The 22,321-nt window shown below is 42.1% G+C and overlaps 1 protein-coding gene across 3 annotated transcripts in view; it reads right to left on the reverse strand.

The window, feature by feature from the left end:
- Positions 1-4,924: 4,924 nt before the first annotated feature.
- The window catches only part of KCNH7 (potassium voltage-gated channel subfamily H member 7), a 374,740-nt gene continuing 357,343 nt past the window's right edge, over positions 4,925-22,321 (reverse strand). For all 3 annotated transcript variants that reach the window (XM_081943612.1, XM_081943611.1, XM_081943610.1), the window contains 2 exons: positions 8,692-8,881; positions 4,925-6,083 (listed from right to left, as the gene is read on the reverse strand). In XM_081943612.1, coding sequence (XP_081799738.1) covers positions 5,817-6,083; positions 8,692-8,881 — 457 coding nt within the window. In that variant the 3' untranslated portion in view covers positions 4,925-5,816. The remainder of the gene's footprint in view (positions 6,084-8,691; positions 8,882-22,321) is intronic.

Consider the following 22,321-nt stretch of genomic DNA (forward strand, 5'->3'; position numbering starts at 1 on the left):
GAGACGTCATGGCAACACTGCATTGTGCAATCTCTTGACCTTGTATTTGGAGTGCATTTTTCCCAAAGGGTGCCCTAATTCCAAAATCAGGATCTGGGTAACGATCCAAACTGCAGGGTACCTAAGGTGGAAGTTTCTGGCAAGGCAAGACTTGGTCTCTTAGGGTTGGGTCTGCTGTAGCTCAAAACCTTTAGGAAGTCTTGCCTCCCACTTTTTTTCCATGTTTGAAGATTTGTCTTCCAGTGGCATGGTAATTCTTGACAAAAGTCCATCCACAATGTTCATGGCCATTTGGAGCAAAGTCTTAAGTTCTGTTCAACAGAGAAAGTTTAATATCAACTCTTAAAAAAAGATGAGGGAAGCCTGCAGCAATTTCTGTAGAAGCTCTGTTGAAAGCTGCTGAATAATTTCTGAGTTGCAAACACAGCTTTGAAGAAGTATAAATTAGAGGGCCTCATAAAACAAGGGTTCCAATATTCCTTGATATGGTACCGTAATTCAAATTGGGGACAGCTTAATTCATAAAGAATCCCATTAAGAGGATGCATCCATTCACTTGGCAACAATGATCTAGATTTCATTATGACTCAATAGTATCACGTAAAGCAAATTGACCCCATACTGCAAGGTCTGAATAGCTTCAATTCATTATGTTCCCCCAAGCAACTTCTTTTACACAATGGCACATTTAGAGGGGAAAAAGCCTAGTCAGCTGTCTTGTCATTCTACCACTAGATCATTATGAAAGTAAATTCAGCTTACTTTTCTAGTTAAAACACTTCTAAGTAGTTAGTGAGACTCATGATGTTAGGAATGAAATACTTTGTTGGACAAAGAAACATTCTGCTTTAGTAAGGTTGCAAGAATTGGATATGTCTCGTTTAATGAAAAGTCGTCCAAGGGGCGACACGACAGCAGCATTCCAATATCTAAGAGGCTGCCACAGGGAAGATGGTGTTGACTGTTCTCCAAAGCCCCTGAAGACAGGACAAGAAACAATGGAAGGAAGCAAGGAGAGAAGCAACCTAGAACTAAGAAATTTCCTGACAGAATAATTGTGGAACCATTTGCCTCCAGAAGTTGTGGGTTCTCTAGTATTGGAGGTTTTAAAAGAAGAGATTGGACAACCATTTTTCCGAAATGGTATAGTTCTCTGAAATGCTTGAGCAGGAGGGTTGGACTAGAAGACCTCTCAGGTCTCTTCCAACTCTGTTATTCACCCCAGCCAGTTTCAATCTATCCTACTTACCTTTATTAGGAAACATCTAACAGACTGCCACTCCTAATTTGTAACAAATGGCACTGAAAGAATACATTTATGAAGGCTGTGGTTTGCTGGTTACTTACACCATTTTCTGTCTCCTAAAAAATACCAAGCTAATAAGCCAAGCAGCTCTGATGATATGTCAAACACTAACTATAAGTTGCTATCAAGTTCATTACTTTGCTTTAGAAGAATTCTACAGGCTAGCCAAAAAGGTATTTAAAAGGGGAAATGAACAGAAGTATAAATGTAAGATTTATTTTGTTCAACTGGAAAACTATTATAATTTTTTTTTCTAAACAGAAAGCATGGAAAACCAGAGCAAAATGGAAGGCTGTGGGGTTCAATATAAGTTGGAGGTTGGAGATGAAACTGCTATCAATCACTTGATTACTATATATGGCCTTTGAGGCGATATATTAGGTGAGGGAGCCAGGTGCCTGTTTTTCACATCAATTAAAAAATACATTAAATAGAGTTGATATGGTTAAGTGCCACATATTTAAAAGTCTGATTTAGATCACAGCAAGTCACCATTTCCTGGAAATCCTTTGCTGCATTTTAGAGAACTAAAAAATCTTTTAAGATCTTTCAAAGGCCTTCTATGTTCCCATTTGAGCAAAGCAAGTCACAGCCTTGACTCAATATGAGAGAGCTTCTTGTGTTCCTCCTACCAAATAGGTACAGGGCTAGAATAGCTTTGATGATACCAGAAAGTCCTGGATCAGAATTTTCTCAGATACTCAACTGTGGTTCTGCATTAAACTGGCAACACATCATGAATGAAGAGGAAGAAGCCTAGAAGAAATAGATGTGGTAGCAGTATGCATGAGATAAGAGGCCTGGGGCAGAACCATTCCTGAAATTAATGGGGATTGGGCACAGAAGAAGAATGTAGAGGAAGCAACAGGACGGGGTATTTTTACATGGTCATACCATTTGATACCACCTTGATAGTGCAGGGGTGTCAAACTCAAGGCCTGGAGGTACTTAGATCTGGCCTGCAAGGCTGGCCTGGAAACAGCAAAGGATTGGCCCGCGGTGCTTCTGCCAGCAAAAACGGAGTTCAGAAGGGCTACAGCCATGAGCTCCGTTTTCACTGACAGCAGGCTGTTGCAGCTGAAAACGGAGCTCAGCGGCTCATTTTTGCAGGCAGAGCGCTCGGGCCTACAGGCACCCCCGACACAAGCAACATCATGCTGGCCACGTCCACCCCAGTCCTCCGAGGTCAAACTGATGCGGCCCTCAATGAAATTGAGTTTGACACCCTTGTTCTAGTGAGTCAGACATCCTTTGCTGATCCTGTTTCAAAGAGCAGCAGAGATTCTTACGGCGATGCAAGTGAAGTGGTACCTTTTAATGTTTAGATTTAAATATTTCGGAGAACAATTTTCAAATCAATGTATGTTTAAACTGTGTAAACAAAGGACCCACTCATCAGGCTCCTTTGAGAATCTAAAGTGATTTGGGGTTTTGCTCCTGGGGATGGGCAATTTTTTTTTTTTTTTGCGATTATAAAAGCATCATCCATCTGTGAAATTGAGAGCAGCTCTGTGAACTATGGTGTTAGTTTTCTGTTGCAGTCTTTCATAAATCTCGGGCCTGATCGTCAGATGATGTGGCACGCTGATATGTGTCTAAGTAACCGCAGAAGAACAGTGTGGAGAATGTCATCACTTTATGGGGCTTCCCTTGAGATGCACTCGGAGACTACAGTTGGTCCAGAACGCGGCCGCGCGGGTGATTATGGGGAGGACTAGATACTCCCCTGTAACACCTCTCCTGCGCGAGCTGCACTGGCTTCCTGTGGTCTACCGAGTGCGTTTCAAGGTTTTGATTATGATCTTTAAAGCGCTCCATGGCACAGGGCCTAGTTATATGCAGGATCGCATCCTGCCTCACACATCCCTACGACCAATTCGCTCACACAGAGAGGGACTTCTCCGGGTGCCGTCCGCCAAACAGTGCCGGGGGGCGACACCCAGGAGCAGAGCCTTCTCTGTGGTGGGCCCAGCCCTGTGGAATGACCTCCCCCGTGACATCAGGATTACTTCCGATCTCCGCTCCTTCCCTGTACAGCTGAAGACCCACCTCTTTCAATTATCTGGCCTGGCTCAATCGTAATTATTCTTATTCCTCCTAACTGGTTTTAAATTGTATTTTAAACGTTAAAATTTTAATTCTATATGGGGTTTTTATAATTGGGGTATCTTAATGCGGGTTTTTTAACTGTCTATATGATGTAAATTGTCTACCTCCTCCGAGTTCGAGTCCGTGTTTGTGTATCTGTATGTATGTTCTGTATGTACGCCTATGTGTTTTTATATATTTTTTGTGTTTTATATGCCCCATTGTACGCCGCCCCGAGTCCTACTTGGAAAGGGAGCGGCTAATAAATTCAAACTTAAAAAAAAAAAAAAACTTAAATTTCCATCACACTGAACCTTCTAAACTCTCCCAAGTTGAGCAAAAGGTTGTCTTTAGAGATAGAAGAATTCAAAAGAGCTTGAAATAAGAAATCTTTTTTTAAATTGACATCAGAGCAGCTGAAGAAAATAAAAGTCAAATGTTTCAGTTTAAAACTTTTTTATTTTTGCTTCATTAGTCAATCTGTTCAGTTGTTTCAATTTCCCCCTCTTTTTCCTATAAACAGCCATAGCCATGCAAACACTCAGAATTATGGAAGTTGTTTTGAATGTAGAGGGGGAACTCTATATTCTTTGCCTGCCTGCCTGCCTCTGTCTATCGTCTGCCTGCCTGCCTGCCGATATCCATCCATCCATCTAGTCTGTCTATCATCCATCTATAATCTATCAGCTTTCTATCATCTATCTAATCTACAGCATATCCATCCATTTATCTATCTAGTCTATCATCCATCTATATCTAATCTTATCAGCTTTCTATCATCTATCTAATCTACAGTACATCCATCCATTGTCTAAACATGTAGCCAAACATAAATGTTTATAGTTTCTCCCTCCCCCACTCCACTAACTCCATTGTTTGATTCTCAAACAGTGCATCTTGAGAGGACCTCTTCTCTCCAGAGCTGCAATGTTTCTGAATTCTGGTAATTGGGGGGGGGGGGGATCTGCTTTGGATGCAAATCTTCCCATTACAAATTTAGAATCTGATACCAGACCACTCTAGGAAGAAGGAAGTATACGTTTAACAGAAATCTGTTTTTCCTACCATCAATGTCTACATACTCTGTCTTGCTGGATCTTTGTTACAAAATGGGCAGAAAGCTGGCTGGCTAATATTCATTTATAATTCTGCATATGCTCCCTCCGCTAAGGAACTATAGGTAAAATATGGCAGATATATCTGGATTTTCTTATTTCTGCAATGACCCAGATTTCTGTGCATGGATGATGTGTAGTCGATAGACCAGGCAACCATAGAAAATTGATCAACCCCTTCAGTTTAATGTTACTTATTGAAATAATTTTAGACACCAGAAATGGTATATGAAAGGATTCTCTAGTGTACTTCTATTGGATATGCACTCAAGCTTGCAGCTCTGTGTTCACACATATTGGGGGGGGGGGGGCTAGAGGGGAGCAAGAGGTAACAAAGGATTACAATGAATTTTTTTTTAGTACTCAGGTTTTTTTAATGCTTCCATTCAATTGAAAAAAGACAACATTTTCCAGTTTATGTAGAAATTATGTTTATTGCATTGTTTGTATTTGAGGGTCTTGACAGCTAGCTGCCTTTGAGTGTGGCAATTTATAGCAACGATAAAATTTCAGTAAAGAAAAATAAATTAGAACATTAAACGATTCAACTATTGTAAACTGAAGTCACAAATGTGGCTTTCCATTATGCAGCCGAGTTACCGGTTTTTTTCCTTTCCTTTTTTCCAAAATGCATTTGTGTTTTGCTAATTGGGTTTTTACATGAATGATGTCCAAACCTACAAAGTTGTTTTCCTTATGTTCAAAGCTAAAGGAGGTTGCTTTGACTGCAAAATGCTCAATCCTAGAAGGGTAAATTGTAGTGCTTTCCAAAAAAATAAATTTAAATACAATAAAACTAGAAGAGAAAATTGTTGGAAGGTAAAGTCGTTCAAGAAAAGCAAGTGGTTTTTGTTTTTGGGTCATTCTCATCTTTTTTTTTTTTGAAGGCGTGTCCGCAATAAAATAGTTTTTTAATTGAAAACAGTAAACAGGAACCTCCATGCAACAGAACCATGATCATTTCCAAGCATGCAAGGTGCTTTTTAAAAAATTAAAAAATAGAAGGTGCCTCGAGAATGCTGGCAGTTTTATATTTGCAACATACCGTTTTTGTTTGTTTGTTTATATATGTATATATCTATATATTTATATATTTACATTGTTACTGATCAACTTTCCTTACAAGCTTCAAAGATAGGAAAATATACAGTACTTTTGCATATAATGGTATATCCTTGTAGCCCCTGAGTCAAGTATTGAGATTTTGATAGAAAAAATAATAGGAAAGGAAGAAAGGAAAAAGGAAAAAAAAACCAGACGTTAAAAGCACTTACATTTTTTTTAGGTGATGTAATAATGCAAAAGGGTCATTTCCCAGGAAGACCAGGATCAGAGACATGCCTATGGAGACCCAACATTCCTGTCGTGCTTAGGGGAGATTCGGGCAAGGATGGGTGCCTATTTGGGTGGAGGTAGGTCTTACGGAGCGATGGGGCTGGCTCTACAGGGAGGTCGTGCTCCTGATCCAAAAGGGAAGCCAGGTTGTCTTCCGAGGCCAGGTGAAGATGCCCTCCACTTGAGAGGGATTCTTTGGATTTCTCTTTCAATTTGTCAAGATCCAAGAATTTGGGACCCTGAGAAGACACAACAACAAAAACATGGCTCCGTAGTGTTTATTGGCATTAAAAAGCAACGCAGAACATTTGTGGGTTGCTTTGTTTTTTTTTTAATGAGTTTACACTACTGGAGAATTTGTTTAAAAATCAGCAGTGCTGAAATCAGAAGCCGGGCTTAATAAAGGTGCTTCATCTATAAGACCCATGGTGGCCCAATGGTTAGAAGGCAATAGAATAGAATAGAATAGAATAGAATAACAGAGTTGGAAGGGACCTTGGAGGTCTTCTAGTCCAACCCCCTGCTTAGGCAGGAAACCCTACACCAGTTAAGACAAATGGTTATCCAACATTTTCTTAAAGACTTCCAGTGTTGGAGCATTCACAACTTCTGGAGGCAAGTTGTTCCACTGGTGAATTGTTCTAACTGCCAAGTGTGGCCTTACCAAGGCATTATAAAGTAGTATTAACACTTCACGTGATCTTGATTCTATCCCTCTGTTGATGCAGCCTAGAACTGTGTTGGCTTTTTTGGCAGCTGCTGCACACTGCTGGCTCATATTTAAATGGTTGTCCACTAGGACTCCAAGATTCCTCTCACAGTTACTACTATTGAGGAAGGTACCACCTATACTGTACCTGAGCATTTCGTTTTTCTTGCCTAAATGTGGAACCTTACTCTTTTCACCATTGAATTTCATTTTATTAGATAGCACCGAATGTTTAAATTTGTCAAGATCTTTCTGGAGATCTTCTGGAGTGTTGGCTACTGTGAAGCAGTAGATGTCTAAGTGCTATTGCTATTAAGCAATCCGCTATGCTTCTGAGTAACAGATACATATCAATGCAATCCAAATACAGGTAGTCCGTAACCTACATCCACAATCGAGCCCAAAATTTATGTCACTAAGTGAAACAGTTGTTAAGTGAATTTTGCCCCATTTTATGACCTTTCTTGACATAGTTACTAAGTGAATCACTGCAAATCTTAATTTAGCAACGCGGGTGCTAAGTGAATCTGACTTCCCCCCACTTACTTTGTCAGAAGGTTGCAAAAGGTGATCATGTACATGTCAACCGTCATAAATATGAGTCAAGTGCCAAGCATCTGAATTTTGATCACATGACCATGCGGGAATGGTGCAATGGTTGTGTGAAAAACATTTGTGTCGCTTTTTTCAGTGATGTTGTAACTTTGAACAGTCACTAAGTGAACTGCTATAAGTCAAAGACTATGCTACCTGTAATACTTAAGACATTTAGGTGGATTTCTTCCCCTCTGCAGCTTTTGGAATGCAGATGCCACTTTTGTAGTTGAAGGAAGAACTTCTTCTCCCAGATCACATGCAGGCGAGCAAAGCAGAGAGACAGGAAGGAGGCCTCCCTGAGTTCAGCCTTCAATGGCCAATGAAGGAATTCAGACAATTCAATGAATTCAAACAACTGCATGGATGAAAAGGCTCCTCGAAGTCTGCTTATCAAAGTAGCCTTTATTTGGCTCTATTTCTTTTACAACCAAGGAATGACTCTTGCCTTCAAGTCAGTGGTGAAATTCAATTTTTTTACTACCAGTTCTGTGGGCATGGCTTGGTGGGCGTGGCAGGGGAAGGATACTGCAAAATCTCCATTCTCACCCTACTCTGGGGCCAGCTAGATGTGGTATTTGCCGGTTCTCCAAACTACTCAAAATTTCCGCTACAGGTTCTCCAGAACCTGTCAGAACATCCTGAATTTCACCTCTGCTTCAAGTCCAGCTAGTCCACCTCCTGAATGAATTTGCCAATCCAGGAAACAAGCTCCTGTCAAGCTCAGGGAAATCAGGATATTCAGGCAGTTCAGATGTCTATAAAGATGTATTGTGAGTTTAAGCGTTGTACAAGAATCTGAACTATTAACAGTCAATGGAAATTAGCGGGAGTTAGGAATAGAAGGAATTCAAGATGGGCTGGACTTAGCTCTCTCATGGGCACAAAGGGACTCCGGACTGATGGCATGCTTCATCCCTCCCTTGAGCTCAGCCTGATCATCTCATACAGCTGGGGTGTCAAACTCAATTTCATTGAGGGCTGCATCAAGGTTGTGTTTGACCTCAGGGGGGCTGGGAGGGTGTGGCCAGGGTGGACATGGTCTGCTCGTTGTCACTCATCAAAGATCTGTTTTCTCTGCGATGGCCTCCTGAAGCCCTCTGCCAGCGAAAATGAAGCCCAGGGAGGCCTCTGCGTGCGGCTTCCTCGAGGTCTGTTTTCATTGGCAGGGGGCTCCAGGAAGTCGTCGCGGCTGAAAACAGAGCATGGGTGGGTTGCGCGGGGCCTCCCTGAGCTCCATTTTCACTAGCAGAAGGTTGCAGGAGGCCAATGTGGCTTAGTGGCCCTCCCAAGCCATTTTTGCTGGCAGAGGCACCGTGGGCTGGTCCTTTGCTGCTTCCAGGATGGCACACAGGCCAGATCTAAGCACCTCACAGGCCGGATCTGTCCTATTGGTCCTTGAGTTTGACACCTCTGTCCTACAGCATCTGGTCTAATCCACTTGTGCTGCTTTTCCCATACGGATTTCTATGAAGAACATTTTGTTTCCCACAAGAGGATAAAGCTGTAAATGATGTAAACCTGTCCCTTCGGAAATGCCTTACCTGTGAAGGACTGAAGCTTCGATCTGTTTTAATTGATGCGATGGGATGAAGACGTCGCAATAGCCGGACAGCTGGCTTCTGGTAATCTGCACTTGCCATCACCATGCTATAAGCAGGTGGGATGAGGGCTGACTGTCTCTGCAACAGCTGTAAGATGGTTTGAATGTCGGCTGTCATTTGGGATTCAAGCCTGGAAAATAGCAGGAAATAACCAGTCTATCAGAATATATATACACTCCATCTTCCCTCAAGCTCTCAGAGCAGAGCGCAATTAGATGGTATGCATTAGATCATGCCCCTTTGAACAGCGTTTCACGTGACTTTCCCCTTCTTAGTGGCAGGACAGAGTTTCTCCATTTTTACACAGCTTATATAATGTGTAGTGGTTTCATTTTCACTGACCACTAGAGGCACTATGGGACTGTTTTTGTCCTATTGGGACTGATAGCAATAGTGTTTAGACTTATATACTGCTTCACAGTGCTTGACAATCCTCTCTAAACAGTTTACAGAGTCAGCATCTTGCCCCCAACAATCTGGGTCCTCCTTTTACCGACTTCAGAAGGATGGAAGACTGAATCAACCTTGAGCCGGTGAGAATCGAACTGTTGGCAGTCGGCAGAATTAGCCTGCAATACTGCAAAACAATTAAGAAATTCACATAATTTGAATCCACGACCTAGCAGTATTTAGAACATGGGTGTCAAACTCGCTGCATCACGTTGCTGTCATGCTGACATATCATGACGCTTTTCCCCTTCATGGAGCTGGGGTGGGGGTGGCCTGCGCGTGATGTCATCAGTTTGACACCCCTGATAGAAGAAGAAAAAAGAGAAAGCTCATTTTTTAATGGGGGACATAAAGACGTGTGAAACAAAAGCTCATAGCAAAGTCAGCCCTACAAATTAGCTACCATAAAGATTTCATGTAGCGCTTGAAAGGTTAAGAAAGACTCACGGAATAGTATTTTTAAAATTACAGCCGCCCAAAGTAGCTCTTGTGATATCGGCATTGCATGACTTAGCTCATTAAGCTCACTAAGAAGAATCAGAAAATGATAGGGACGGGTTTTCTAAAAATAAGCTGGGGGAAAAAAAGGGATTGGAATTGATGCTTCAACTTCTCGCCGGGAGCTTTTTAGCAACAGTAAAACTAAATTGGCATCAGAAATAATGATAGTGATTGGGAAGAAACTCTAACCATACATTTTTTGGCAGAGTGAAAAAAAATGGAAGCTTTATGGATTTCCGAAAAAGAAATTCTCCTAAATACATTTCCCCTAAGGTTGGTTTTCAAGGAAACATGCTAAACTGTGCAGCTTTCCGTTAAGTACCAGCGTTTGATCTGATTACAGTTGATATGTGAAAAATTGCTTCCCTTAAGTAACCACTGGGATGTAGCAGTGGGAGAAGAACAGAGACGAGCTATTTATTTGGGCTTATCATGCTTGCTTTTCTCCTATCCCCCTAGCCTCACCTCTACGGGACCTGTGGGATAACAAGACAAAAACCATTGCTGGCGAATTCCCTGACATGACATGAAGAACACGCTTTGAATTTTCATTCTGAGTTTAGGAAATTGCCTCTGTAACTGAGCCTTGCAATTTATCACACCAGCCATCAACTTGGATCGCAGCTGCTCTCTGGCATGAGATTCCTGTGAGGCATTGCCTGTGTTAAGACAGTTTCACTGGGAAAATCAGAAATCTTCGACAAATTGTAACCTGGGGCCCCAGAGCAATGGTTTCCTCTCCCAAATGTCTTCTAACTGGTGGGTGGGATTCCAAAATGCAGATTATGAAGTTCTACCAGCTATTGATTCTGATCTATTTCAAAGATGCAAATTCTTTTTATCTATACAGGTGGTCTTCAATGAACAACTGCCGTTGGGATTGGCAATTCCATTGCTAAATGACATGGCCGTTAAATAAAAACCACATGATCATGTGAGCGTGCCCAACTTATGGAAATAGCAATAGAATTTAGACTTATATAGTGCTTCAGAGCCTTCTCTAAGCGGTTTGCAGAGTCAGCCTGTTGCCCTCAACAATCTGGGTCATTTTACTGACCTTGGAAGGATGGAAGGCTGAGTCAACCTTGAGTGGGTGAGAATCAAACTACCAAACTGCAGTCAGCCGGAAGTAGCCTGCAGTACTGCATTCTAGCCACTGTGTCACCACGGCTCTGATGTCAGAGCTTATGATGTCAGCTCTACTGTGTTCGCTAAGTGAATTATCCATGGTCATAAAACATGTCACGTGACTCCAACGTGTGACTTCCTGCTGACTTCTCCTTTAATTTTGCTTGTTGGAAGCCACACAAGGCAACCGTGAGACTGTAGGAGCAATCATTGCCTGCGTGTATTGGTTGTCAAATTGCAATCACATGACTGCTGGGATAAGTACAACTTGTGTGTAGAAGAATCGGTGCTAAGCCTACCTTTGCAGTGTGACCCTTAACAGCTGTTAAACAGGATGGTCGTTAACCAAGGACTACCTATAAATTATTGTATTTTTCGGTGTATAAGACACTCCGAAGTATAAGACACACCTAGGTTTTGGGGAGGAAAACAAGGGGAAAAAATCTGCTTCTGCCTCCCAGCAATTTGCCTCCTTGCAACAAACAGCAAACAGTACAGACGATATACACTGTTTTCTGTGTTACATTTTAGACTATACTTGTACAGATGCTGTTAAAATTGATGTGGTTTTCTGGAAGCATAGTTATTCTCTGCTATTTAAAAGGAGATACAATAGTACTGGGTCTCTTCAGAGCAAGCATTTATTTTAAAAAGCTGCTTCATTTTGTTAAGTTGTCTAGAACAATAATAAAGCAGTCTTTAAAAAATAAGTCCATTATTCTATAGGCATTTATAGTTATTGACTTACCTCCTTGCAGCAAACAGCAAACAACCTGATTAGCACAAGAAAAAATATCTGCCTCTGCCTCCCAGCAATTTGCCTCTTGCCAGCAAACAGCAAGTTTCACTTTCAATTTCAGCATGGGTCTCCCTATCATCAGCTGTTTCAGGCTGCAGGGATTGCCATAGCCTATTGCTGCCTCCGCAAGCCCCATTTTCTCCACTTGCTGCAAGGAGGTAAATTGCTGGGAGGCAGAGGCCAAAGGGTGGGAGCTAGTGGGTGGGCCGGGTTACATTCAGTGTATAAGACACCCCCAGATTTTCACCCTCTTTTAGGGGGGGAAAGGCATGTCTTATACTCCGAAAAATACGGTAAACTTTATCACAGGTCTTTTCCTAAGTCAGTATCGTCATCTGCAGTAGTTGCTGTTTTTTTGATGGAGGGCTGAGTCTAAGAAAAGAGTGTTTGATGAAAGCAAATTTCCTCTTCTCAAAGGGTTGGGATTGCTAATTCCTGGGATTATTAGATGGAACCAAGGCCACCTAAAGAAGGTTCTTCATCTGGATCCCGACAGATGGATCCAGATTCTTTGACTGATGGGATCTGAAGTAGACCCTCCTTGTTGGCACGAGTAGGACGGCCATAAATCTTGAGTTGAGCCCCTGTTAATGATTACTGGAAGCCTATGTAAAAATTATCAATCAATGGAAAGCTGGGATATCTGCATGCATTGTGTTACCTGCTGTAACTGCTGTAACATATGTTTTAATGCGGTATTTTATTTTTTCCTGGAAATTAGGCCATTGCTATTCAGGCTTTATTGGCTCATAGACTGCAAGAAAAGTGGCTTGCCCTTATATTGGCTTCAAATTGCTTGTTAAAATGTAGAGAGAACATGCCCAGGAGCACTTAGTATCTAATATGGACTGAATTTGTCAATTCAGGATTAAATTGCCCATTTGTCAGGACAAAAGTGATGACAGTAGTGGAATACCGGGGAGATGATGATGATGATTTTTTTTTTGAAAAAGGTTACAGGCCTGAATAAAAGCCAATTTCCAATTAGATGCAGCTCTGCCTGCCGGCAAGTCATTTTTTGGTCTTGGTGCAGAATTTATTCTGGTGGTTTACGGGGTATGATCCTGGAAATACCGCTGGAGCAACGGTAAAGGGCAGTGCCAAAGGCTGCCCTTTTAAGATCCCTCTGGGACCCTTTTTGAATTTGGGGAAGCAAGTATGATTTTCTTCCTCTGTTGAGAGGTCTGTCTTTAGTAACTAAACTGCTCGGTTCATGTTTGAAAATCTATAGGCATGTATAATACAGGTAGTCCCTTACTTATGACTGTAACCGAACCCCACATTTCTGTTGTGAAGTGAGACGTTTGTTACGTGAGTTTTGCCCTGTTTTACAACTTTTCTGGACACTGTTGTTAAGTGAATCACTGCAGTTGATATGTTAGTAACCCAGTTGTTAAGTGAATCTGGCTTCCCCCTTGGACTTTGCTTGTCAGAAGTTCTCCAAATGGGATCACATGACCCTTTTAGGACACTGCAATTAATGTGAGTCCATTTCTAAGCCTCTGAAATTTGATCATGGGGATCGGTGGTGGATTCTGGATCCCACCACTGATCTGGATCGTACCAGTTCGAACGGGCCCAGCGGCATCTACATGGATGCGCTCAGCACACGCATGTGTCTTACCGCCCCCGTGAACCTCCGGCTGCTCAGTGGAGCGTCTCACAGGCGCTGTACGCGCCATGTGCGTGCACGGAAACGTGGAAGCCTTAAAAGACAGGTAAGGAGCTCAGGTGGGCAGGTGAGAACGGTATCAGTGCACCAGGCAGGCTCCGATACGCCAGTACTGGGGCATACCGCCTGCAACCCACCACTGATGGGGATGCTACAAAGGTTGTAACTGCAGAAAACAGTCATAAGTCATATTTTTCAGTGACATTGTAACTTTGAGCAGTCACTAAAGGAACTGTTGTAAGTCGAGGACTACCTGTAGTTCTATTATTCAATTGATACCAAACCAGTCATTTTAGTTACAAAGAAATCTGAATCATGTCTGCAGGCAGAATAGGAATTTATTTCCCTCTCCCCCCACCTGCACCTTTTTCTCTAGAACACGGGTGACAAACTTGTGGCGTCGTGTTGCTGTCACATGACGTATCGTGATATTTCCCTCCTTCACTGAGCTGGGATGGGTGTGGCCTTCACATGACGCATCCAGTTTGACACCCCTGCTCAAGCATCTCCCAATTTTAGGACTAATATTTTTGGTAGCAAACATCTGGATGACCATGAGATGTATCTTTTTACTGCAACCCTATGCTGGTAGCCTCACCCAATCTCCAGAGAAGATTGGGAGGGGTTCAACAATAAATCAAAGTTTCTTTATTTAGAGTTTGATAGTATTCATGTGTGCAAAATGTTCCATGCACAAACAAATCTGGAGGGACTAATCTGGATGGCCCATGTCTGAATTCAATTAGATAATTGTTATTCCTTCCTAAGGGAGGCTCTGATTCCCCCCCCCCCTGTTTAAAACAGACCTATTTTTTCTAGTGATTTTTCAATGTTATTACATTTTTTTACTTGTTAGAATTTGTTGTAGCGAATAAAATGGTACAAATAGTTTTAAAATGAACCTTTTCTGTCTAATCTACAGTAATGAGTGGGGATTTTTCTAATTATTGGAATGTTATTACAACATCTTGCTCTATTGGACCATTTCAGATTTGTTTTGACAGTGTGCATGGAATTTAGAATATATTTTTTTCCTCACAGACCAGTGATGAGTTTTAACCAAGGTTTTTAGAGCAAGTAATTTATTTCTTTCGGCTGATAACAGTTTTCCCTAATGGCATGGTTGCCTATTAAGTTAAATATTATAAATGTCCCAGCAACTCAGTGCTTTTGAATCGACATTTAGATTCAAAAATTACTTCATGAATTTAAGCAGATAAGGTTTAATTTTATTTTGCAATCTAATTGCATTGCAGTAGGATCAACCATCTTATCTGTCCTGAAGGATTATACAATTTTTTAAAGCTTCCAACATCCCCCCCCCAAACAACTGACTCACCTGCACATCACTTTAATGATGAAAGAATTCTCTCTCTCTAAACCCATTTAAATGCCCTTTCTATATTAACACAAAATGGCAACTAGTCCAAGAATTCTAGTTGTGAAACAGAGGTCTTGGACAGTGGCTTAAATTATGCAGCCAAAGCAGCCTCAAACTCTACTTCTGATTCCTAAACATTTAAGCAGATGAAATCCACTTCTCAGAATTTCAAGAACAGTAGCTAAAGGCAGTTATTACAATGACAGAGTAAATCTATTCAAGAAAGGGTGGGTGGATAAAATAAAAAGTTGAGATAGAATTCACAACCTCCTGACTGAAGGCTGAAGGTTCAATTGTGTGGTTGCAACCAGCATCTTGACTTTTGGATCCAAACAGAAAAGTTTGAGAACAATGTTTGGATACCACCTTTATACACTCATAGGAGAAACTTCCATTGAAATCTGGGGGACGTATATATAAACAGACCTATAAAACGCAAGCAAATGGAGAATCTCACACAGTTTGAAAGCAGAACAGATATTTAAAAACATTGTTATACTTAATAAACAATATTTTTAATAAGGGAATTCATTTATATGTTGATGTACTGCAGTGGTGGGGTTCAATTTTTTTTACTACCGGTTCTGTGGGCATGGCTTTGTGGACGTGGTGTGGCTTTGTGGGCATGGCAGGGAAAGGATACTACAAAATCCCAATTTCCACCCCGCTCCTGGGGGAAGTTTACTGCAAAATCCCCATTCCCTCCCCACCCCATTAACCTGCTTTCCAGCTCCGTTCTCCTGTTCAAGGAAGATCAGCTGTGAGGCAGCAGGGGCGGGGCCAGCTTATTTGTCGGTTCTCCGAACTACTCAAAATTTCTGCTACCGGTTCTCCAGAACCTGTCAGAACTGGCTGAATACCACCTCTGATGTACTCTAGATAATAACCATCCTGATAGTTTTGGGGTCACATACTAATTCTATGCCATCTAAAAAGGAAGAATTACAGCAGACAATTATCATTACTATCTAATGGAAACCCTAGTAGATGGGATAAGTGGATGATGTTTTCCTGCTATTTCTTGGAATGTTGCTAGCTAGAACACTGGTTTCCTCGGGGAGTGAATGAATGAAAAAAAAGTACTTAGGGCACACAATATTAACTGTTTACCTAAAATTTGGACTGCCACTATTGGGTCAGATGAATAATTTTCCCAGGATAAAAAGCTAATATATTGGCCAAAAAAGAGGACATTGCTCTTCTTGTTAATAATGATCCTAACACTGAAAAGTGAAAAATAAACTTGAACACCATTTTCCATAATGATTAGTACAAAGGTTAAAAGTGTTTTTTCTCTTCTAATAGTTATCATGTATATTATTTCCCCTCCACTGAACCTGAAAGTCTATATCAAATTGTCTTGAAACAAACTGTACTAGATGGGCAGTACAGAATTCCAGGCTTGAACAGAAAAACTGGTGTTGATTGCATATCAATATCAAAATCACCCCTTAAACGGATTTGCCCAGGTTTGCCAAACAGGTTCCCCTAAGTGCTGGGATGACTGGGTGAACTATGCTCAGCTTAGAGCTGTTGTATTGGGGAAGCCTAGACAAAGTATCAGGCATGAAGTTCTCCCCCCCGCCCCAAATGTACTTGAGGGTAAAGTTGAAAAGGTTGAAATGTTGCACCCAACATGTTTAGGAGATAGCTTACGTGGGGTCTTCAATGCTTCCAAATTTTTATGATCAGTCCATACTTCAAAAGGGTGTTTCGCCCCTTCTAGGAAATGTCGCCAGGTCATCAAAGCCCATCTGACCACAAAAGCTTCCTTTTCCCATATAGCCCATCATCTCTCAGCCTCTTGTCAGTTTGCGAGAGGTGTAAGCACATGGCTGCAATTTTCCATCAGTGTGTGTTTGAAGTAATACTGCCCCCACCGCCACATCATTGGCATCAGCTTGAACGATAAATGGTGCCTCCATATCTGGGTGTTTCAAAATGGATTCAGCTGCAAAGAGTCACTTTAATTTCTCGAAAGCGGCTTGACACTCCATAGTCCAATTCAAAGGCTTACCCGGTCTAGGCTTGGCCTCCCCTTTTGACTTTAGGAGATTTGTAATGGGCAGAGCAATGCTGGCAAACAAGGGGATAAATTGACAATAAAAATTTGCAAATCCCCAAAAACTTCGTAATTGTTTGCGGGTACGAGGAGGTGCCCATTCAGTTACAGCCTGGACTTTCTCTGGGTCCATCTCAATGCCATTGTGGAAGATGTGGTAGCCCAAGTAATCAATTTTCTATTGATGAAATTCACATTTAGACAATTTGGTATAAAGTTCTGCGGTCTGGAGTTTCTTGAGTACTGATTGTACTAAAGTCACGTGTTCATCACATGTTTCTGTGTAGATAAGGATGTCGTCAAGGTAGACCAACATGCCCTTGTATAGGTGTTCATGTAAAACTTCATTTATTAATTGCATGAAACAGCTGGTGCCCCCTGTAGGCCAAATGAGTACTCTGAATTGAAAACACCCGAGTGGGAAGTTGAAAGCAGTTTTCCATTCATCTCCCTCTTTGATTCTGACTCTGTAGTAGGCCTCTCTTAGGTCCAATTTTGTGAAGATCTTCCCTTTACCCAATTGGGCCAACATATCCTTCATCAGAGGGAAGGGGTATACATTTTCCACGCACACACTATTAAGATTTTTGTAGTTAACACAGAGACGAAAGGAGCCATCTGGGCAGGCTGAAAGAAAAGACCCGGAATCTTGTCCCACAAATCTCCAGGGAATCAACTGGAGTTAAGAGGTGCTCCTAAAGCTTCAAGCAAAGTTTGCAGCCTATATGAATCAAGGATTAATCATCTGTTTGTTGGAGAAGTGAGATTAGAGGAAATCCCTCCTTTCAGAAGTAAAGTGAGGTTTTCAGGCTAAGATCTATGTTCAGATTACATTATTTTTAGGTATGCTAGTCTGCTGTTTGGAAACAGTCTGTGACTATCTCATGGTAATTACCTCTGATTTTTCTATCAGAAAGAGATTGTCTTTCAGAAAACTTCCATCTTATGTATTTTATCCTATCTATCTATGTTACTTGAAACCCCACATCTCTTCCCATATCATTCTATTTAAGATTGTTGTTTCAGATGCTATTTATACTTTTATTAGTGCTAAATGCCTCATATCATCCACATGTTTGGTGTTTTGATAAGCTAAAAGGAAGTTTTCTTTTTCCTTAAATTCAGTAGAATTGACTTTTAAAATGATGCTTTACTTCTTACAAGGGAAAAGGCTGTTGTTCAGAGGCCACACACCTTAAAACAATTATGGCCAGGACATGATGCTGCTGTGTTTGTTTGCTTTTATTCTTCTTATTAATATTACTATTACTATCCTCACCACCACCATTGTGCGCAGTTTATGATAAGTTGCTTTGGCTGTGAGAATCCTCTCTCTATCACAATGTAGTGTCAAGAAGAAAGAGCATAACAAGGACATCTCCAACACAGTTTTAGGCTGCATAAACAGAGGGACAGAATCAAGATCACGTGAAGTGTTAATACCACCTTATAATGCCTTGGTAAGGCCACACTTGGAATGCTGCATTCAGTTTTGGTCATCATGATGTAAAAAATGATGTTGAGACTCTAGAAAGAGTGCAGAGAAGAGCAACGAAGATGCTTAGGGGATTGGAGGCTAAAACATATGAAGAACAGTTACAGGAACTGGGTATGTCTAGTGTCAGGCCTGCAGCCAGTTCCTTTTGGGAATCTTTGGCTTGCCACACTAATATTCTATTCTACTATGCTGTTTCTTTAGTGGGGAATTGGAAGGGGGAATAGTAAGGAGTAGAATGTGATTATGTCAAAATAAAATTTATTTCTAGAATCCAAGGTCATCCTTTGCCTTTACAACTCTGCACCTGACTGGAACTGGATGGGTGGAACTGCCAGCATGGCAGTGGAAGATTGGACCAATGTAATGGACTTGTAGGTGTGGGGCAAGATCATGAACTTTCAACTGGGTGGGGAAAACTCAGGAAGCTCAGATTCGGGTTTCCACAGATGTGCCAACATGACTCTCTTAACAATTGAAACTTTGAGCAATACTTTGCCTTGGACTCTGATTTAATTTTGGATGTTATTTGGGACCATGACATTACCTCGAATCTCCCTTAAAATATTTCACCAGCTACCCCTGCACGGGGTGCTGGGAGGGGTGCTGACTCCCATCACTGACCCGACCCGGGTCAGCATAAAATATCAACGAAGATGAAGATAGAGCCCATGGAATAGAAGCAGATGACGGATTGCTTCTCTGCAAACCTTCCAAAGTTGCAAAGGAATCTGTGGAGGAGGAAAACTAGAGATTTATGGCTTCTGAAGATATGCGGTCAGAGCCAGAAGGGGTTGAAATGACTGGAGAGGACAAAAGCAATCACCCAGTAGCCGACCTGATGATTGGAACCTCCCAGACAAACTTGTGCAGCCAAACGTGAGTGAACCCCCCCCCCCTTCCCTAGCAAAGGCTCTGCACCATACTGGAGTGGAGATTTTTACTCCTTCCACACAGCGATAAGTGAAATGACCCATTATCCTACAGCTGAGCCACAGACAGATCCCCCATCAACATGGGGAAATCAATCCAGCCAGCAGAAAGGGGCTTGGGCCACATGTCTCCCTAGCCAGCCACCGATGTTTGGGCTGCAGCCTATGAATCAAGCACCACCGGGATGGGCTTTCTTCCCAGGTCATGAATGGGAAAGATGCCAGTGGGCATCTCCCTTCCCTCAGCAGATGGCACCATGTCAGATAATTGGGCAGGGGACAACCCAGGGATTGACATCGAGTCCAGTCCCACCTGCAATGCCCCAACAGGCTCTTACTCCACCTTCTGACAGAGAAATGTTCTTGACAATGGCAGAAGGGATGAATGAGGGGGAAGCTGAAGGATGGATAGCGGAACAACGTGTCAAGGCGGTTCCTAAGTTTAGAGATACAACTGGGTTCCTTCCCTCAGGGAGGGGGCAATAAAATGCCACCATTGCTGTCAATCTGGCCACAGAGTGTCAGAGTGCTTGGCTCCACCCCCAATCACACAAACATACGCACCAACCACCAGTGCAGTAAAGAGAAGGTCCCAGAAACGACCAGAAAAGAGTCATCTGGGTCAACAACCTCTGAAAGCTGATCCCCAACCTAAGGTGATGAAAAGCCCAACCAATGGAGAAACCTCGGCAGAAGAGAATAGTGTAGACGACCCGATGGTGAGTGCACCCATCCGTCCCTTTGCCATCCAAGCCAAACTCCAAGTACCCGAAACGGGAGTAGAAGGGGAAGTTGAAGCAATCGTGGAAACCAGCTGCACCCGATGCTAAATCAGCATGTCGATTGTAAAGCCACTAGGCATACGCACAAGACCTCTAGCCCATCCCATTCAGGTTGAGCAGGTAGATGGAACGCTAGTTGGGGGGACCCCAGCCATGCTAATGACCGAACTGGTAAAGTTACAAGTAGGCCGCCACTATGAGCTCCTCAGATTCATTGTGGGTCCAAAAATGCAGGAATTAATTATCTTGGGGCTTGCATGGCTTGACAAGTGGACGTCTATGATAAAGTGGGGAAACGGTGGTAGAAAATTGATGATCACATTTGGGCTGCTACCACTTGTGGAGCCAAAGGGCCAACCAGGGACGATTGAACCCAAGAGCCCAGAACCTGCAGCACCTGCAGCAGAGACAAAACCGCTAAGTATCCAACAAGAAAAAAAAATAGTGACGGATGTTTTGTCGAGAAAACCGCAGTACAACAGTAAAAAGGAAGAGGCTGTTCACCCCATCCTTTCTTCCTCCCACAAAAAGGCGGCCCAAGTGACCACCCAAAGCCAGGATAAGCTGATGACAGCGATGAAATTGGCGATCCCGGAAGACCCGTGGCTCAACAATAACAAGGATATCCTAATGATGAAAGATGGCTTAGCCTGGAAGGGGTCTAAACTGTATGTCCCCATGGGATTGAGGCTGGAAGTTCTACAGCGAAGCCATGATGCGAAACTAGGAGGCCACTTTGGATTCCTAAAAACGCTCCACCTCGCCAGGCATCAATTTTGGTGGCCAAAGATGAAATCAAAGGTGGAAGATTATGTAAAAAGCTGTGCGACTTACGCAACAATGAAAACACAGCCGGGGAAGCCCCCTGGGCTACTACAACAAGTGGCCAGCCCTTGCTGACCGTGGGAAGAGATCACAATGGACATCATTGAGCTCCCAGACAGCAGCGGGAATAGAATAATCTGGACAGTTATTGATTTGGTTTCCAAGTAGGCGCATTGGATGTTATTTGGAACCCTGACAACTAGTTTGATAAAAAGGACATTGTATGAGGGGGGGGCATATCTCACTGTAGGAGTGTTCCAATATCTCAGGGATTGCTACAAAGAAGAGGAAATCAAACCATTCTCCAAAGCACCTGAGGGTAGGACAAGAAGCAATGGGTGGAAACTAGTCAAGGAGAGAAGTAGCTTAGAACTGAGGAGAAATTTCTTGACAGTTAGAACAATTAATCAGTGGAACAGCTTGCCTCCAGAAGTTGTGAATGCTCCAACATTGGCAGTTTTAAAGAATATGTTGGATAACATCTGAAGTGGGGTAGGGTTTTCTGCCTAGGCAGTGGGTTGGACTAGAAGACCTCCAAGATCCCTTCCAACTCTGTTATTCTATTCTATTTTTTCCTCCGGGAACATGGATCATGTCAGCCAGAAAGTATAACCAGAAACTAGGAGTAGGTAGGGCTGAAGAGCATGGTAGGGAAAACCAAGACCCCTTCCATCTACAGCACATTGTTACCCCTCCCTTGACAGCCATTCATTACAAATATAATTACCGGTAAGTCTATATTGCATCAAATCTTCTAATAGTTTTAGTTTATGTACAATGTTTTGATGACAGCAACTGCCAACTAGTCAACTAGGATCAAAGTGGTATATCCATATGTGTTCGGTACAAACCACAATTGCAAAAAATGATACAACATTCAATTGCAGTATCATGATCCAATTCCTGACCTTCTGTACTTAGGTCCCACTGGACACAGATTTGTAATTCATGTAGCTTGCAGAAATGTTGGCATATACATTTCATCATTTCCCCCATTCCCAGAGATGCCTATGGAATCATCATGCCATTGGAAAAAAGGAAGACTTCCAGAATATTTGCAAACACAATTCAATGTGAAGTTGAAACCATCAAAACATTCTCCCCACCCCCCTTTACAAATGGACGTGGATTAAATGGCTTTTGCCTCCTTATTTTATTCCTGGTAAACAACTTGGTTCTGTGTTCCACCTAGCTTCAGTTTTTCAAAGTTTCTTTTGATAAAATGAAATGCATCGTTGGCCTATTGAAAAAAAAGGTGTCATCTTCCAGGATCGCCTCATTTCAAAGCATACCTCTAGACCTCTACAGCTTTTTACCCAATTTTAAGGATGAGGTATTGTGGAAGAAACTTTCAGAATGAATACTGCCAACTTTCTTTTCTTAGTAAATATGCCATGTATGAATAAAAACAGCAGCATTCTTCTGAAGGCTGTTTTAGACCATCAAATTTTCCATTTTGGGGCCGTCAGAGAGCAATTGTATACCGACTTACAATGTTAACATACCCTCTTTGCTACTTGCGTATCTATTCTGACATTAAAAC

Source organism: Natrix helvetica (assembly GCF_964273705.1).
Source record: "Natrix helvetica genome assembly, chromosome: 1".
Lineage (NCBI taxonomy): Eukaryota > Metazoa > Chordata > Lepidosauria > Squamata > Natricidae > Natrix > Natrix helvetica.